The sequence below is a fragment of the Phacochoerus africanus genome, chromosome 9, assembly GCF_016906955.1.
Source record: "Phacochoerus africanus isolate WHEZ1 chromosome 9, ROS_Pafr_v1, whole genome shotgun sequence".
Lineage (NCBI taxonomy): Eukaryota > Metazoa > Chordata > Mammalia > Artiodactyla > Suidae > Phacochoerus > Phacochoerus africanus.
Genome location: NC_062552.1, coordinates 92,216,200 through 92,231,794, shown reverse-complemented (window position 1 = coordinate 92,231,794; position 15,595 = coordinate 92,216,200). Strand labels below are relative to the sequence as shown.

The 15,595-nt window shown below is 35.6% G+C and overlaps 1 protein-coding gene across 7 annotated transcripts in view; it reads right to left on the bottom strand.

The window, feature by feature from the left end:
- FUT8 (fucosyltransferase 8) overlaps positions 1-15,595 on the bottom strand; it is a 282,389-nt gene that overhangs the window by 54,562 nt on the left and 212,232 nt on the right. For all 7 annotated transcript variants that reach the window (XM_047797856.1, XM_047797853.1, XM_047797851.1 and 4 more), the window contains one exon: positions 6,945-7,182. In XM_047797856.1, the coding sequence (XP_047653812.1) occupies positions 6,945-7,182 (238 nt within the window). The remainder of the gene's footprint in view (positions 1-6,944; positions 7,183-15,595) is intronic.

Sequence of the window (15,595 nt, the reverse complement as noted above, 5' to 3'; positions counted from 1 at the left end):
TGATTACATGGTGAGTTTAATAAGCACAGAGGGAATTCCCCTCGTGGCTCAGTGGAAACAAATTCTGACTAGTATCCATGAGGACGCAGGTTCGATCCCTGGCCTAGCTCAATGGGTTAAGGATCTGGCGTTGCCATGAGCTGTGGTGTAGGTTGCAGACGCGGCTCAGATCTGGCGTTGCTGTGGCTGTGGTATAGGCCAATGGCTACAGCTCTGATTCGACCCCTATCCTGGGAACCTCCATATACCACGAGTGCAGCCCTAGACAAAAAAAAAAAAAAAAAAGCACAGAGATATTACATAGTGCTTAGAGTTTATTCTCAGAAATTACTGTCCTCTTTAAATATCTTTCAATTTTTCCATGTAACTTTGTCATTTTAAAAGGGAGAAATTGTTTACGAAGCTCTACTTTTTATTTCAGAGTAAAAGGATAACTTTTCTGTTGTTGCAGGTTATAATCTAATAATATTTTCCATTAACATGTTTGTGTTTTAAAAATTTGGTGACCAAACAGACAAAACAAACCACATGAAAATCATCCTAATACTTTTTATAGCTCTTAGTCATTTTCCCATGTGAGTACAGTCCTATTAAAGGGCCTAGGGAGACAGGTACTCAGTATCATGAGGTTTTTTTAGAGCTACACTGACGTTCAGAAAACTGCTGAAGTTCAGAAAGGCAAAAACAACAGAACTGAGCTGGTTAAACTCACAGTCCAGCGTCCTCGTCCTCAAATTACCAACAGAGAAATCAAGATATCTTTGCAGCACAAGGAATCTATTATTATATGCCCTTACTCCATGCTTTTATTAATCAGTCACCAAAGGTTAAAAATATTACTGTAAAATACTTCACAGAAGTGTATCCATAGCCTATCTTAATAGGTATTTCTATAGATTATCAACCACATTATTAGTTCAGCAGTCAGTCCATTTGAGATCATCCATTATTAAGAATACAAAGCTTGTTAGATCATTTAGTAATTCCAATAGACATCGTAGTAGTTTCCTGTTTCACAGGAGAAGTTTTAAGCATAATTTAATTTGTGCTGTTTGCTAAAGATTTTCCTTAGGACCTAAATGAGAAATTTACATAAAGAGCTTAATAATAGAAATACTATATGATCCAGCAATTCCATTTCTTTTTTTTTTTTAAGTTTTATTTAATTTATTTTTTTCTTTTTGGCCACCCCATGGCATAGGGCGTTCTGGGATCTGAGCTGCAGTTGTCATCTACGCTGTAGCTGTGGCAATGCCAGATCCTTAACCTACTGTGCTGGGCCGGGATCAAACCCGGGTCCTGATGCTCCAGAGTCTCCAACCCATTGAGCCACAGCAGGAATTCCCAGCAATGCCATTTCTAGGTATGTATCCAAAGGAAATGAAATCATTATCTCAAAGAGATATCTGCAACCCCATATTTTTTGCAGTATTATTTCAAATAACCCACACATGGAAACAACTCAGCTGTTCATTGACTGGATGAATAAAGAAAATATGGTACACACACTCACGGTGGAATATTATTCAGCCATGAAAAAGAAAGAAATCTTGCCATTTGTGACAACATGGATGGACCTTGAAGACATTATGCTAAGTGAAATATAAGCCAGTCTGAGAAAGACATGCACTGTATGATCTCACTTATAGGTGGAATCTAAGAAAACCAAACTCACTGAAACAAAAAATAGATTGGTGATTGCCAGCCAGAGGTGGGGTGGTGGAGAAAGGGTGATGGTAGTCAAAAAGTACAAACCTCCAGTTTAAGGATAAATAAGTTCTGGGGATGTAACATACAGGGCGACTATAGTTAATAACATGCTATTGTATATCTGAAAGTGGCTAACAGGGTAAATCTTAAAAGTTATCATTAAGAGGAAAAAAATTCATAACTATGTGAGGTGATGGATGTTAACTTATTGTAGTAATCTTTTTATAGTATAGACATATATCAAATCGTTCAAAAGAGGTTTTGGTCCTTTGAACCTTAAACTAATATGATGTTATATGCAGGAAAAATAGCATTACAGAAGTGTTTCAGGCAGTTAATAAAAAAATTTATCATGTTTTTTTCTGAATTTGTCGTATTTATAAGCTTTCAAAAATCTGCCAAGAGTGTACTCTAAAATATATTTAAAAATATAACATTTTTAAAAAATCAAATAAAAAGTGCTCCTAGATGACACCAAGAGTCAGATGAAAGCAATTTGGCTTCTAACTCTCCCCACTCTCTGAAGCAGAAACAGAACAAAGAACTTTGATTCTTAAATTAAAACCTGAGTTTTGGGGAGGAACAAAATCATACAACCATCCAAAGGGAAACCATATAAGTGACATGTGTTTTCAAAAAGAAACAGTAGTCTCAGTATTCAAACTTTACAATGAACTGTTTCTAGTTTTCCCAATGACACCACATTTTCTCTTGCCTCTTTTCACATGTTATGCTCACGGACAGAAAGTTCCTCTACCATTTCTTTACCCGGCTGACTTCTACTCATATTTTGGGTCTTAGCATAAAAATCACTTCCTCCAGAAGAATTCCAGATACGAGTTAGATATATACTTCAGGGTACCATGGACTTACCCATATCACAGTATGTTTCAATTGTTCATTCAAATTGTCTGCCTTTCCCCCTAGGATACATCCTGTTAGCATGTAGTCCAGCATGGTGGCTAGTGCATAGCAAGTGCTTTTATTAAATTCCTTTTAATTTAAGGTTGCCTTCACATAAGGATGTCAAATAAAACTCTTTGACCAAAACCTCTTTTGAACTGAGGTATGGAGAGAAGGTAACCATCCAGTGTAGATAATTAAATACAGCAAATGGCAATCTACCTAAGCATGTACTTAAACGAGACACCTCTAGGGCATTACATTTTATCATATTTACAAACATTATTTCTTACTAGTCATTATTTTCACTTAAAAGAAAGTTTTAAAAATTAGATTTATCAAGTTAAGTAATTTAGTTCAATTTATGACAAAGAGAAGTAAATGCAAAACACCCAAGTGGTTTAACAACTTATCAGAATAAATGTGCAATTTTTAGAATGGGAAAAATAATGGAGAATTGAGTTTAGATGGTTGAGGTTCTCTATTACTAAACCATCTATTCAAGAGTATTTATAGCAACTAGAAAAGCATCTTGGAAGCTGGTCATCATATATACCTAAAGCAGTCAATATACTTTAAATAATAAATCAATAGTTGTTAAAAGATACTTCCAACTATTAAATGTCAAGATTCCCATTCTGAATTATCATAAGGAATCTATTTGGAAGAATCAGGCCTATTACATGTAGTTAGTTCAGGTTTAGGAAACATTTGGTGATATGGAAAAATAATTGACCATTTTATCAATAACTTTAGAACAGACATGGCCTCTATAAGGTAACAGGGAAAGGTTACTATTATTTTTAACTGGAAGTATAATTTTAATATTGTGTTTCACTTAACCCAAATTATATAACAAAGGATACAGTTTCATATACAAATATAAAATAATGAAGGAGAAAAAGAGAACTCAACTTAAGAGTATGATCTGGCTATTCAAATGTTCAGATTTGCATACTAACTCCTTTACTGGGGAGAGATTTCAACAGAAGTTACTAAATTTCACCTGCAGGGCTATCATGTCAAGTGTGTATGAGTAATAATAATTTCATTGCAGTGGTGCTAAGGGAAATATCCCAAGATTCCTTGTACAAGTCAGAACGATAACAGAATTAGTTGATTTGTGACTAATTAAAGCATTAACATCAAAGAGTTTATTAAAATTCATTCAGGATTCTTCTAATTCTAGAAACAGGTTAGTGTCCCAAAAGGTACATATATGGATAGTGTATATAAACAAACACGGAAGTGGGTGGCAACCATACTTTTCATAAAAATTAAAGTATTCTAAGTTCAAACATAAACTCTTCTTTTGGATATAAGATTAGCATCTAAATTATTTAGTTATATAATGAGTTCTGCAAGAAGACTGAAAATAATCACTAGTTAGCTTTAATTAATTAAAGGTGCCTAATAGGTACAATTTAATTCATTAGTGAAGAAAAATATATAATTTTATACAATACCCATAGTGATAAAGGAAAGATCCATTTAATTAAGATTATAACTCTATGCTACCATGATAAAACTATTTCTTTAATCGGGAACTGCAAATGAATAAGAAAGTACCACTGATAATTCTTCAGTACTGAAAATTATACGAAAGTTCTGTAAAAAGTTATAAACAAGACAAGGGGAGAAAAGAGGATAGAGATATTAAATTCATCATCTCTTTTAGTTCCTAGACATTCAGGACAGTATCATCATTACTTTGCTAGGCAAGGTGTCTGGTGGGAACTTACTAGGAAGGACCTAGACTGGAGTCAGGGAGAGTGAATGTACTAACCAGAGTCCTGTCATTTGTAAGCTGTGTGGTCCTGGATAAGTCACTTGGTATCTACCAGGCCTTAGATCTCACATAAACAAAGGAAGATCGACTTCTGTTTAACATCAAGAAATTTTGAATGTTTCTGATTTAAGTCATTTTTATTCTTCATATTGTGTAGTTGCCACTACAGACTGTAAAACATATCAGGAAGGCTTATAATCAAACAAACCAAGTAACTAATTATAGCATATAGGCATGGCCAACCTACATACTAAATTTGCTAAGTCTAGTGAGGCCAACCTTTCACTTTTTCATTAACTGACTGCTACTCAGAAAGTTGCCTCCCCCTGAAAACATGAAAAACAGGAATCTTGTCCTATGTTGGCAATACACTCACTCCCACAATTACAGCAGCCTTAAACTGAATTCCACTAAATGAAAAAAGTTGGCTAAAGTGAGACTGACAGGGCTGCGTTTCCTGAATCTTCTTAACCTTGACACCTAATCTGTTTATACCAGCTACCAACTACACACCAGATCAATAGAAGAGGTAACCTCTAAATTAAAGCTTGGCTAGGTTCTAAATTAAGAGGCTCACTCTAAAATTTGAAGTGAGTTACAAAAAATATGTATATATATTGATGTATAGACTAAGACTCCTAAACAATCTGAAGGAAGACAAAATTCAAATCAGAAGACAATACTTTAAATACATATAGGAACTTTTATAAAGCAACTTAAAGCATTTTATAGAAAATACCCAATTAACTTTCCTGACACTTTTGTGAAAAGTCAGGTATTTTCTATATTTTCCAAAAGAGGCAAAAAGAAACAAAGGAACTATATTCACTTTTCTTTTCTTTTTGTCTTTTTGGGGCCATACCCATGCATATGGAGGTTTGCAGGCTAGGGATCTAATCAGAGCTGTAGCTGCCAGCGTACAGCACAGCCGCAGCAACGCCAGATCTGAGCTGCGTCTGCTACCTACACCACACCTCCTGACAATGCCGGATTCTTAGCAAGGCCAAGGGTTGAGCCCGAGTCCCCACGGATACTAGTTGGTTCATTAACCCTGGGCCCTGAAGGGAACTCCAAAGTTACTCATTTTCTAATGACATAGTTCCCTATTCCAAATCTAGTGTTTTAATTTGTTAAAAAATGTGCTCAGTTCCAGGAAAATTGTAGTAACTGAAATGCATCAGCATTTTGAAAAATGTTTGACTTCACAAGCTATGAGTGCAGAGACAGTGTATTTACTGTCTTACTTATTAGTGTTTCACAGTATCACTTAGTTCAGTATCTGCCACACTGTGGGCACTCAATAAATATTTGCTTAATGACAGCTAACAATTTCTAAAGCTCATGTATTAGGTACTTTGCCAAGTGCATTACATATATTAGTTTATTTAGTCCTACCAACAACTCAAAGAGGTAAGTGAATCATTATTATTATTATTATTTTATTTTATTTTATTTTTTAGGGCCACACTTGTGGCATATGGAAGTTCCCAGGCTAGGAGTTGAATTGGAGCTGCAACCATAGGCCTATGACCCAGACATAGCAACACCAGATCCGAGCTGCATCTGTGACCTACACCACAGCTTACAGCAATACCAGATCCTTAACCCACTGAGCGAGCCAGGGATTGAACCTGCGTCCTCATGGATACTAGTCAGGTTCACTACTGCTGAGCCACAACAGAAACTCCATTCTTCATTTTACTGATAAGGAAACTAAGGCCTAGGTTAAGTAACTTGCACAAAATTACAAAATGATAAAGCCAAGATTGTAACAAAGGTAGTCCAACTTTGGACCTTGTTTGAAGATTTTTACTGTAGAGAGAATAATAGGCCAGCAGTATGAAAGTCCATATATACTCTCTTCCCTCAATTACAAGTCCTTGGAAAAAAGAGAAATTTCTTGCTCTTCTTTATGTCTCTTATATAACGCCTAGCATAGTACCTTAATCACATTATTCTTCATTAAATGCTTCCTGAATAAAATCCAAATCACATAAACAAATTAGTCTTCTTTGTTCTCAACTGTAAAATGGAGATAAAGGTATCATCATAATCTGCCTCACTGATTCTCAAAGTGTGGTCCTTGGATCTGAAAGCTTTGTCATAAATGCAAATTCTCAGGCCCAATGCCAGGCCTACTGAATTAGAAACTAGTATTTTAATAAGCTTTCCTGGTGATTCTCATGCCTGCTGAAGTTTGAGAACCACCAGTGAACATAATAGGATAATTTTGAGGATCAAATGAGTACAATAATGCAAAAACACTCCTCAAAATGAAAGGTATCATCATCATCATTAAAAGTGTAAATTATGTTCCTTGACAAAACTTAGTGATTTTGCTAGATTCAGTAAAAATGAATATCAGAAATGAAATTAATCACAAAACATTTTGTGAATAAAATATTGCAGATTTTATCTGGATAATGTATAGCACTCACAGATCCAGAGAAAAAGATGACAATGAGCCATGAGGTAGAAATCAGATAACTTGGTTTCATGGCAGTAAAGCCCAGAGAGATGATAAGCTGCAGAGGCTTCTTACCTGACCAATGTCCAGTGGAGCTGCCAGATCTGTCTGTGCACGTCTCACTTACAGGTCTAAACACAGTTTCCCATCCCCCAGTAGCATAGCGCCAATTGTGAGATTCCAAGATGAGTGTTCGCTGGGTGCCATATGCAATCATGAAGCAGTAGACCACATGATGGAGCTGACAGCCATAGCCACAGCCTTTGTTGATATTACACACTAGCTTCTTGGCTTTGCTGCAGTCCTTGGGATTCTGCAGTGAGGAAGAGATACAAAGGTGAAGACAAGCTACACAGAGAGGTTAACTTCTCTTTATAGGTGGTAAGTGTCAAAAATCATATAATAAGCCAGGGCTATTCCAGTATATTTTATTAAGCAAGGAATTCAGCTCTAGGACTGGATTTCAAAGAATCCACTGAAAATTTTATGTGCATACTTGGGGAGATGGTAGTGAAAAAGAACAGTTACTTTGAAATGTGAAATTAAGCAGTTACCTTTTAAAGAATACACTTTCACTTCTCTATCACTCAGAACATGCAAATATGATCTTCTCTGAACTCAAAGTTGTATACATTGAGATCTTTATGAAAGAAGTAAAATAGTTCATTTATTCCAGTTGCATTTCAGCATTTTGAGCTTATTATCTTCACTGATGAAACTAAAATCATCTTAAAGGAAAAACTGTAATTTATTTAATAATCCCATCTCTATCCAGCATTTGAGATGTCTCAAACAAATTGTACTTTTTCATTATGGAAGTAAAGCCACTGAGTAAAAGGATATCTGAGTTCAACAATTACAAAATATCAGTCATTGAGTTTTTTTTAAACCAATCTTGATATTAGTAATCTTCACAATAAATGCTGAAAATGCTCTATATTGGATATCTTGAGAATGTGTTATGCCAACTTTTAATCAGGAGATCCATTTTTCTATTTATACACTTTGCTATAAGATGTACAGCAAGTGGTTAAAACAATTTTATCTAATGGTGAGTGCAATGGGGTTAAGCAAATGTAAAAAATTCTTTTTCTCATTCTAAAGTTTCAATTCCATTGTAATTCATATTGCTGTTGCTAAATATCCCTAGGCATCTAAGTTCTTCAAATAAAAATTTGTTTTGACAAGGACTTCTTAGTCTGAGAAGTTTTTCAAACTATTCTGTCTGCAGGGGAAGAGAAAGGATGGGTACCTTCAGGAACTGAATCTTTTTTTCCAGAAAGCAGGAAGCAAGTTAATCAGCTGTCAATTGATATGAGCCATTAATAAAGCAGTTGCCAAATCTACAACGACAACTATTTCTAGAGATATCATCTGTTCTGTCAGGTAGAGCCCTAGAAACAAAAGCTAGGATGGTAAAGCTATAAAATGATTCGGAAAGAAAAGCTGAGAGAGCAAAACGCAACACACAGTTACTTTCAGAAGTATCTTTCATATTCAAATGTACTTCTGCAGGCTGGTGCTTTTAGATCAAAGCAGAACCTATAGCATCAAGAACCTTCTGAAGAGTTAGCGCCCTTATGAATCCAAGAGAGCCCAAATAAAATTCAGCAAGATTTGGTCAATACTGTTTCCTCGACCAAGACCTAGGGTTGCTGATTGTCTTGACTTGAGACTTTGAACTTGTGGCAGACTTGTAAGGTGATAAAGGTCCCCACTCCAGTTGCTACAGCCTTGAATGATTTGAAAGGAACAGAGGGAGTGCAATGTTAAACTAGTACTGGGAGATCAATTTATTATTTACTTTCTTAAAACAAATAACATTCTCAAGCTGATTCAAAGCTTTAATATTAATTCAATAGCTAAGAGAGCAAATAAAGAACACTGACATTTGTCGAATTTTTCATGATTTGTAAGAAATATAGCACTTTGAATATCTCTAAAATGCATGTGAATGAAAATGTCCTTCAAACGTTTTTCAATAAATACTCTCTTTTAGAACAGCTTTTAGATGTACAGAAGTACTACAAAGATAGTACAGAGATCCCATATACCTTACACCAGATTTTTTCTACTTTCACCTTATATGAGTCTTCACATTTTTCTAAAGGAAAAAAGAGTAAGGGAACATAATAATTGAAATGTCTGACCTTTCGTTTTCAAACTTTAGATTTTTTTCACTTGAGAGTCACATCTGCCTTTAAGAAAAACACATGTACTGCGTTTCTTAAGAAAAGAGTTTAATTAGAACCCAATGCTTTGAGCACAAGAACTGAGAACTAAAAGAGAGCAATTTATGAAATGAAGCATTCGTTCAAGAGTTTTAATACGTCTCAAAGTAAGCTGAAGAGAGAATATATTAAATCTTTCTGTTATGTCACAGATAACACAGAGAAAGGGAAAAAAATCTATTATGTTTGGTTCTGGAAGGAGAAAGGTCTACATATACAAGGTAAGCAATGGAGGGCTCAAAGGCAGAGACTGATAAGAGAAAATTAATGGCTGTTTGGAATGATGATAACAGTTAAACAAAACACTGAAAAAGCTCAGATCCACAGCCCAATTTTTTTACCAAAATAATATTTAAAAGTCTGGAAAATTCAAAGGATCCTATTCAAAAAAGACTCAGAAAAAGGCAGAAAGACAGGGGAAAAAAAATGTGTCTATTTCTAACACAAGATTAGGCTCATCAGAATAAATATCTAGAAGAAACAGGCAGATGTATAAAAGGTAAACAAAGCAACAACTCTGAGATGGACAGGGATTTATTCTGATGGAAAGGCACCTTACAGGAAACCCTTATCTGAGTCTTTGTTATCCACCACTGTTACAAAGTAGGAACAGATAAAGAGATTTATGGGGAGTCTATAACAGGGCCATTGTTATACTTATACACATACATATATAAAATCTCCAAATTTCTTACCAAATAGACTTTGTCAATTATCACTGATCCTGTTTTTATGCTTTTCTGTTAACGTCTGCAAAAAGCTTAAAGGCATGTCTCATCCATAAGCAAGAGTATACAGAAGAGCCTCATTACTAAAAGAAGCTTTGATCATGTTATCACTCTAGCAGGGGAGCTATTTCTGATGACAAAATCTGTTTTTCATTTGCTTCTTGTATGCTTAATGCACTCTCTTCTATATTTCTCTCCTAGTTATGCCCAAAAGCAGGCAGATTGTTTTGTTCTATCTTGTAATTCTTTAGCTCATTCACCTCCCTTCCGTTTTATGACACTCCTTTCTTCCACTAATCTTTCTCTCTCACACTCACACACACACACACACACACACACACACACACACACACACACGGAACACAATTTTTTAGGGCCACGCCTGCAGCATATTTAAGTTGCCAGGTCAATCAGAGTTGCAGCTGCCAGCCTACTTCACAGCCACAGCAATTTGGGATCTGAGCTGCATCTCTGACCTACACTACAGTTCATCACAATGCCAGATTCTCAATCCACTGAACAGGGGCCAGGGATTGAACCCGCGTCTTCACGGATACCAGTTGGGTTCATTATCACTGAGCCATGATGAAAACTCAAGGAAGCACTTCTTATTTGAAAGTAGGAGATGGGGAAATACAGATAGAAAATGCTTCTGCATGTTCCTTGGGAAAGTCTTACTTCTCCCTCCTTCCGTCCTGAGTATCACTCACTGATCAAGTAGAAGTGAATATTTGTTCCTTCAATAAATATTTGTTAAGCACTTAATATATACAAGGAAACTTGGGAGATGACAGTCAAACAGAATAAGAAATCATATAAATAAACATAATAGACAATTTAAAAGTTTTAAGACTGTGGTAAACAAGGAATTAAGGAATAAAAGAGGAAAAAAGTCACTTTCAGCTGTACTAGAAAGGGTTATGAATAAAACTACATTTAAAATAAATCTTTAAGATATAATTTATTATGTTTATGAAATGCTAAGTAAATGTGCTTTTTCCATTATTCAATGGAAGTCCATATTGTAAAGAATAATTCTGATGGGTAAAGTACAATTGCTTTGTCAAATAAACTCTATAAATTTTATTTATAAGGTAGAATTTTTGTGTATAAGGTCATCTTCAAGTCAGACTCATCAACAGGCACATATGTTCTTCCTCTTTTCAATGATAATGGTTATTCAAGTTTTAGAATAGGAGGTAAATTTGTCAAAATTACTTAAGACAACATGTTCTAGTTGAGGAACTCTGCACAGAGTGGTTTAAGTTACAATTTTTTTTGGTAAGACAAGCTCTGTTATGAAGTCAGTTGTGTGATTTTGCTTCAATTTGGTAATTTAAAATGGAGGTAAAATACCTCCCTCCACAACCTCTCCATGCTCATCCATCCTTCCATCTCGGAGATACTCTGAAGCTAAAACACATGGTATATGCTCCAAGCTAATTGAAATACACTATCTCATTTCTGCTCATAATCTCAAGAGACGTTATTTCACACTGGATAAATGCAATACTTTTTGAATTCAGTGCTACAAGGTGGCCCAATTATGGGCCCTTATAAGTTAACAATGTTATGTAACATTTTTACAGTTATACTTTTGCAGCAAAGCTGTCACCATAGTACAAATAAATCAAGAAATGAGGACATAAAGCAAAATAGGGTTCTCCTGTATTGTTTCCTTTTGTTTAGTTTTCTAGTTTTTCAACACTGAGGCATTTCTTCTGACACACAGTTTCCAAGAAAGATGCTATCTCAACAGAACTGAAAGCTATATTTGTTCTCACTGTCCTATAAATCAACATTGGGAAGTATATTTAAAGCCATATGCCTCTAACTAACATGGTATATTAAGGGAACTAGCATGGCATATTAAAGGAAGGTGCCTTTAGTAAATAAATACTCATTAAACCTAAATGAGTACTAATTCACTAAAGGCACCATCAAGATGCTAAAATATTTTAGTCTCTTACTTTGGTTATAATATGAAAATAGTTACTCTTGGATGCATTTCAAATTAGGAAGCCAGCTTACTTCCTACTTGGCTAAAAAAGAATAATTTTGAAACAACTAGTAAACCATAAGCATTATTATATTACTTAGGCACTGCTACGATTTAGAGGTTTCCAAGGCCTTCACTTAGTAAATAAGTGGTAACTGTGAATTAATGATGTAATATTACAACATAGTACTGATTCCATGGCTTTTAAATGAAGTCACAGTTAAGGCCTTTTGCCATGACTTTAGATTTCCCATACAAATAAAAGCTTCTTGAGAAAAAAATTTTCCAGCCACAATGTAATTTCTCTCACTTATCTGCCCAGAGTTACTACAGACCAAAAACACTGCAGAAAAAAAAAGGCTAAATCAACAACAAACAAGAGCATTTAGTCAATATAAACTGGACATAATATCACCAGGCATCTCTTGCAAAGAGTAAATGCTCAATAACTATTAGTTTGACAAAATGAGGTCAAATCCACTGTCACAATAATACACTAATTGGTTGCAAGTCAAATTTTAGAATTCAGGTCTCTTAATCCATTGCCCACTCACTCCCTATGAGGTGGACCTAGAAGGGGGTGGACCTCCCTATCCACTCCCTCCCCATGATGTCTTCAATACAAAAAACAGCAAGAAGTGCAGGCTCCCAACACTTACCTGGTCATTGTGTCCCCAGCTTTATGGACGTATACAAACACTGAATATATATACGGTGAACAACATGATGTTCTAAAATACGTAAATACTGTGAAATGATTACCACAACCAAACAAATTAACATACCTAACACTACACACAGTTATTTAATTTTTTTTGGTGGGGAGACCACTTAGGATCAACTCTCTTAGCAAAATTCAAGTGTACAATACAGAATTATTAACTATAGTTACCATGCTATACATTAGCTCTCTAGAACTTATTCATCCCACATAACTAAATCTTTATGCCATCTGGTCAGCATCTTCCCATTTCTTCCACCTTCCTGACATTGGTAACTACTGTTCTACTCTCTGCTTTTACGAATTTCATTTTTTTAGATTCACATATAAGTGAGATCATGCAGTATTTGTCTTTATATATCTGATCTCACTGAACCATAATGACCTCCAGGTTCATCCTGCTGTTGTAAATAGCAGGATTTTCTCCCTTTTCTTGGGTGGTTAAATGATGTTCTATTGCTATTTGTTTTTTGTTTTGTTTTGTTTTGTCTTTTTACCATTTATTGGGCTGCTCCCGTGGCATATGGAGGTTCCCAGGCTAGGGGTCGAATCAGAGCTGTAGCCACCGGCCTATGCTACAGCAACATGGGATCCGAGCCGCATCTGCGACCTACACCACAGCTCACGGCAACGCTGGATCCTTAACCCACTGAGCAAAGCCAGGGATCAAACCCGCAACCTCATGGTTTCTAGTCAGATTCGTTAACCACTGAGCCACAACGGGAACTCCTCTACTGCTATTTGTATAAACACACACACACACACACACACACACACACACACACACTACATTTTCTTTACCCATTTATCCCCTGACAGGAAGAGGTTGTTTCCATATCCTGGCTGTTGTGAATAATACTGCAGTGAACATAGGGTGCAGATATCTTGTCGAAATACTTATTTATTCCCTTCAGATATATACACTTAGAAGTGGTATTGCTGTATCATATGGTAGTTCTACTTTTAATTTTTTTGAGGAATCTCCATATGTTTCCATAATGGCCAATTCACATTTCCATCACAAGGAATCAGTACAGAGTTTTCCTTTTTTCTGCATTTTTTTTTTTGTCTTTTTGCTATTTCTTGGGCTGCTCCTGTGGCATATGGAGGTTCCCAGGCTAGGGGTCTAATCAGAGCTGTAGCCACCAGCCTACACCAGAGCCACAGCAACGCAGGATCCGAGCCGCGTCTGCGACCTACACCACAGCTCATGGCAACGCCGGATCGTTAACCCACTGAGCAAGGCCAGGGACCGAACCCGCAACCTCATGGTTCCTAGTCGGATTCGTTAACCACTGCGCCACGACGGAAACTCCTTTTTTCTGCTTCTTTAACAACACTTATTATCTTTTGTCTTTTTTGGTAATATCCATTCTAACAATCATGAGATATATCTCATTTCCCTAATAATAAGCGATGTTGAGCACCTTTGCATATACCTGCTGACCCTTTGTATGTCTCTTTGAAGAAATGTCGATTTAGGTTCTTGGCCCTTACTACAATAATCAGGTTACTTAGTTTTTTTGTTATTGAACTGAATTCATTACATATTTTTTATGTAATGAATTCAACAGTAAAAAATAAGTATTTTTTACTATTCCACAGATTGCCTTTTGATTCTGCTGATTGTTTCGTTTGCTATGAAGATGCTTTTTAGTTTGATAGAGTTCCAGTTTTTGATTTTTTTGTTGTTGTTGTTGCTTGTGTGCTTTTGGTGTCATATCCAAAACACTGTTGCCAAGACATATATATGTGAAGGAGCTTTCCCTCTCTGTTTTCTCCTAAGTACTTTTATAGTTTCAGGACTTGTATTTAAAGATTAAGAACCAGAACCCTGGGGATCCTTCTCTAGTAACATTCCTTATATAGGGAGGAGTTAAACCATAGATAGCTCCTATTTCCAACAAAGAAAGGTCAGTAAAAACTAAAGGAATAAGTGGGGTAAGTTAAATTGTATTGTACTCTTTGTCTGCTAGAATCACAAGACTAAATTGTTTTTAATTTGCTTAAAAAGATTTGCAACATCTAGCTTTGTGTTGGTAATGAAGAAAAGATTCATTAATAGTGTGATGAAAGCACTTCATTGTATTGGAAACAATTTGATTTTATTTCTCTAAAATTATTTTCAAAACCAAAGCAGAAAACGTAATGAAGCGAACAAGAGAATTGAGGTAATTAAAATAAAGACTCTGGGCATAGTTAACCATGTAAGAGAAAGTTAAAAAGCATTCTCATTTTTAAAAGCCAGGACCAGAAATTATTATCTCTTAACATATTAGATAAGAATATTTTCATAGTAAAGTTAAGAAGTATCAAGGTGTGCTTTCCACTCCTCTCGTAAAGAACAATTTATTGCAAGTAACAAGGACAACACAATAGCCTAGACAGAAGTAGCCTACCCGGTGCTTCAGGAAATCAATTTCCCTGTGGGTATTTTTTTATAATTTTAAGAGTGTAAACTAAATCGCGAAAAGATATCAAGATACATAGCTTACAGACTGAAATCCTGACAGATTGAAGCAAAAGGTAGATTGTTATTACACAGTAATTCTTGGTAAGCAAAGCCAACAATTTGCTTACTTTAAATTCATTTTTTAAACTTTTGCTCTTTGCCTACAAGTCTTTATTGTATGTTTGACAGCCATTTTTTAAAAAGATGGAAATCCTACAGATCCAGTAGAAAGGAACAAACGAATGTGGGGAATTTCTTCTACTGATGGTCTTTGAGACAGCATTCTGTCATCTCTGGGCATTCCAGGTAGTCTTTAAAGAAGCTCTATCTTAGGTTCAAGTACACAAGAGCAACCTTAATAATATTTTCTGCTTCCATAAGGGCTACATAGGAAAGGTAGAGGAAGAATGAGATACAACCAAGTCTAATTCTCTTATTCAAAATCTAATGTAAACAGGATTCTCTCCAAGGCCAGAAAAGAAATTTAAGTTACCTGAGGAGTCAGATTCTGCCAAACCTACATAAATGCACAGAAGATGTACCTTCTCAAGCACCTTCAATTTTTCTCCATAAGTTTATAGCCTGATTCCCAGAT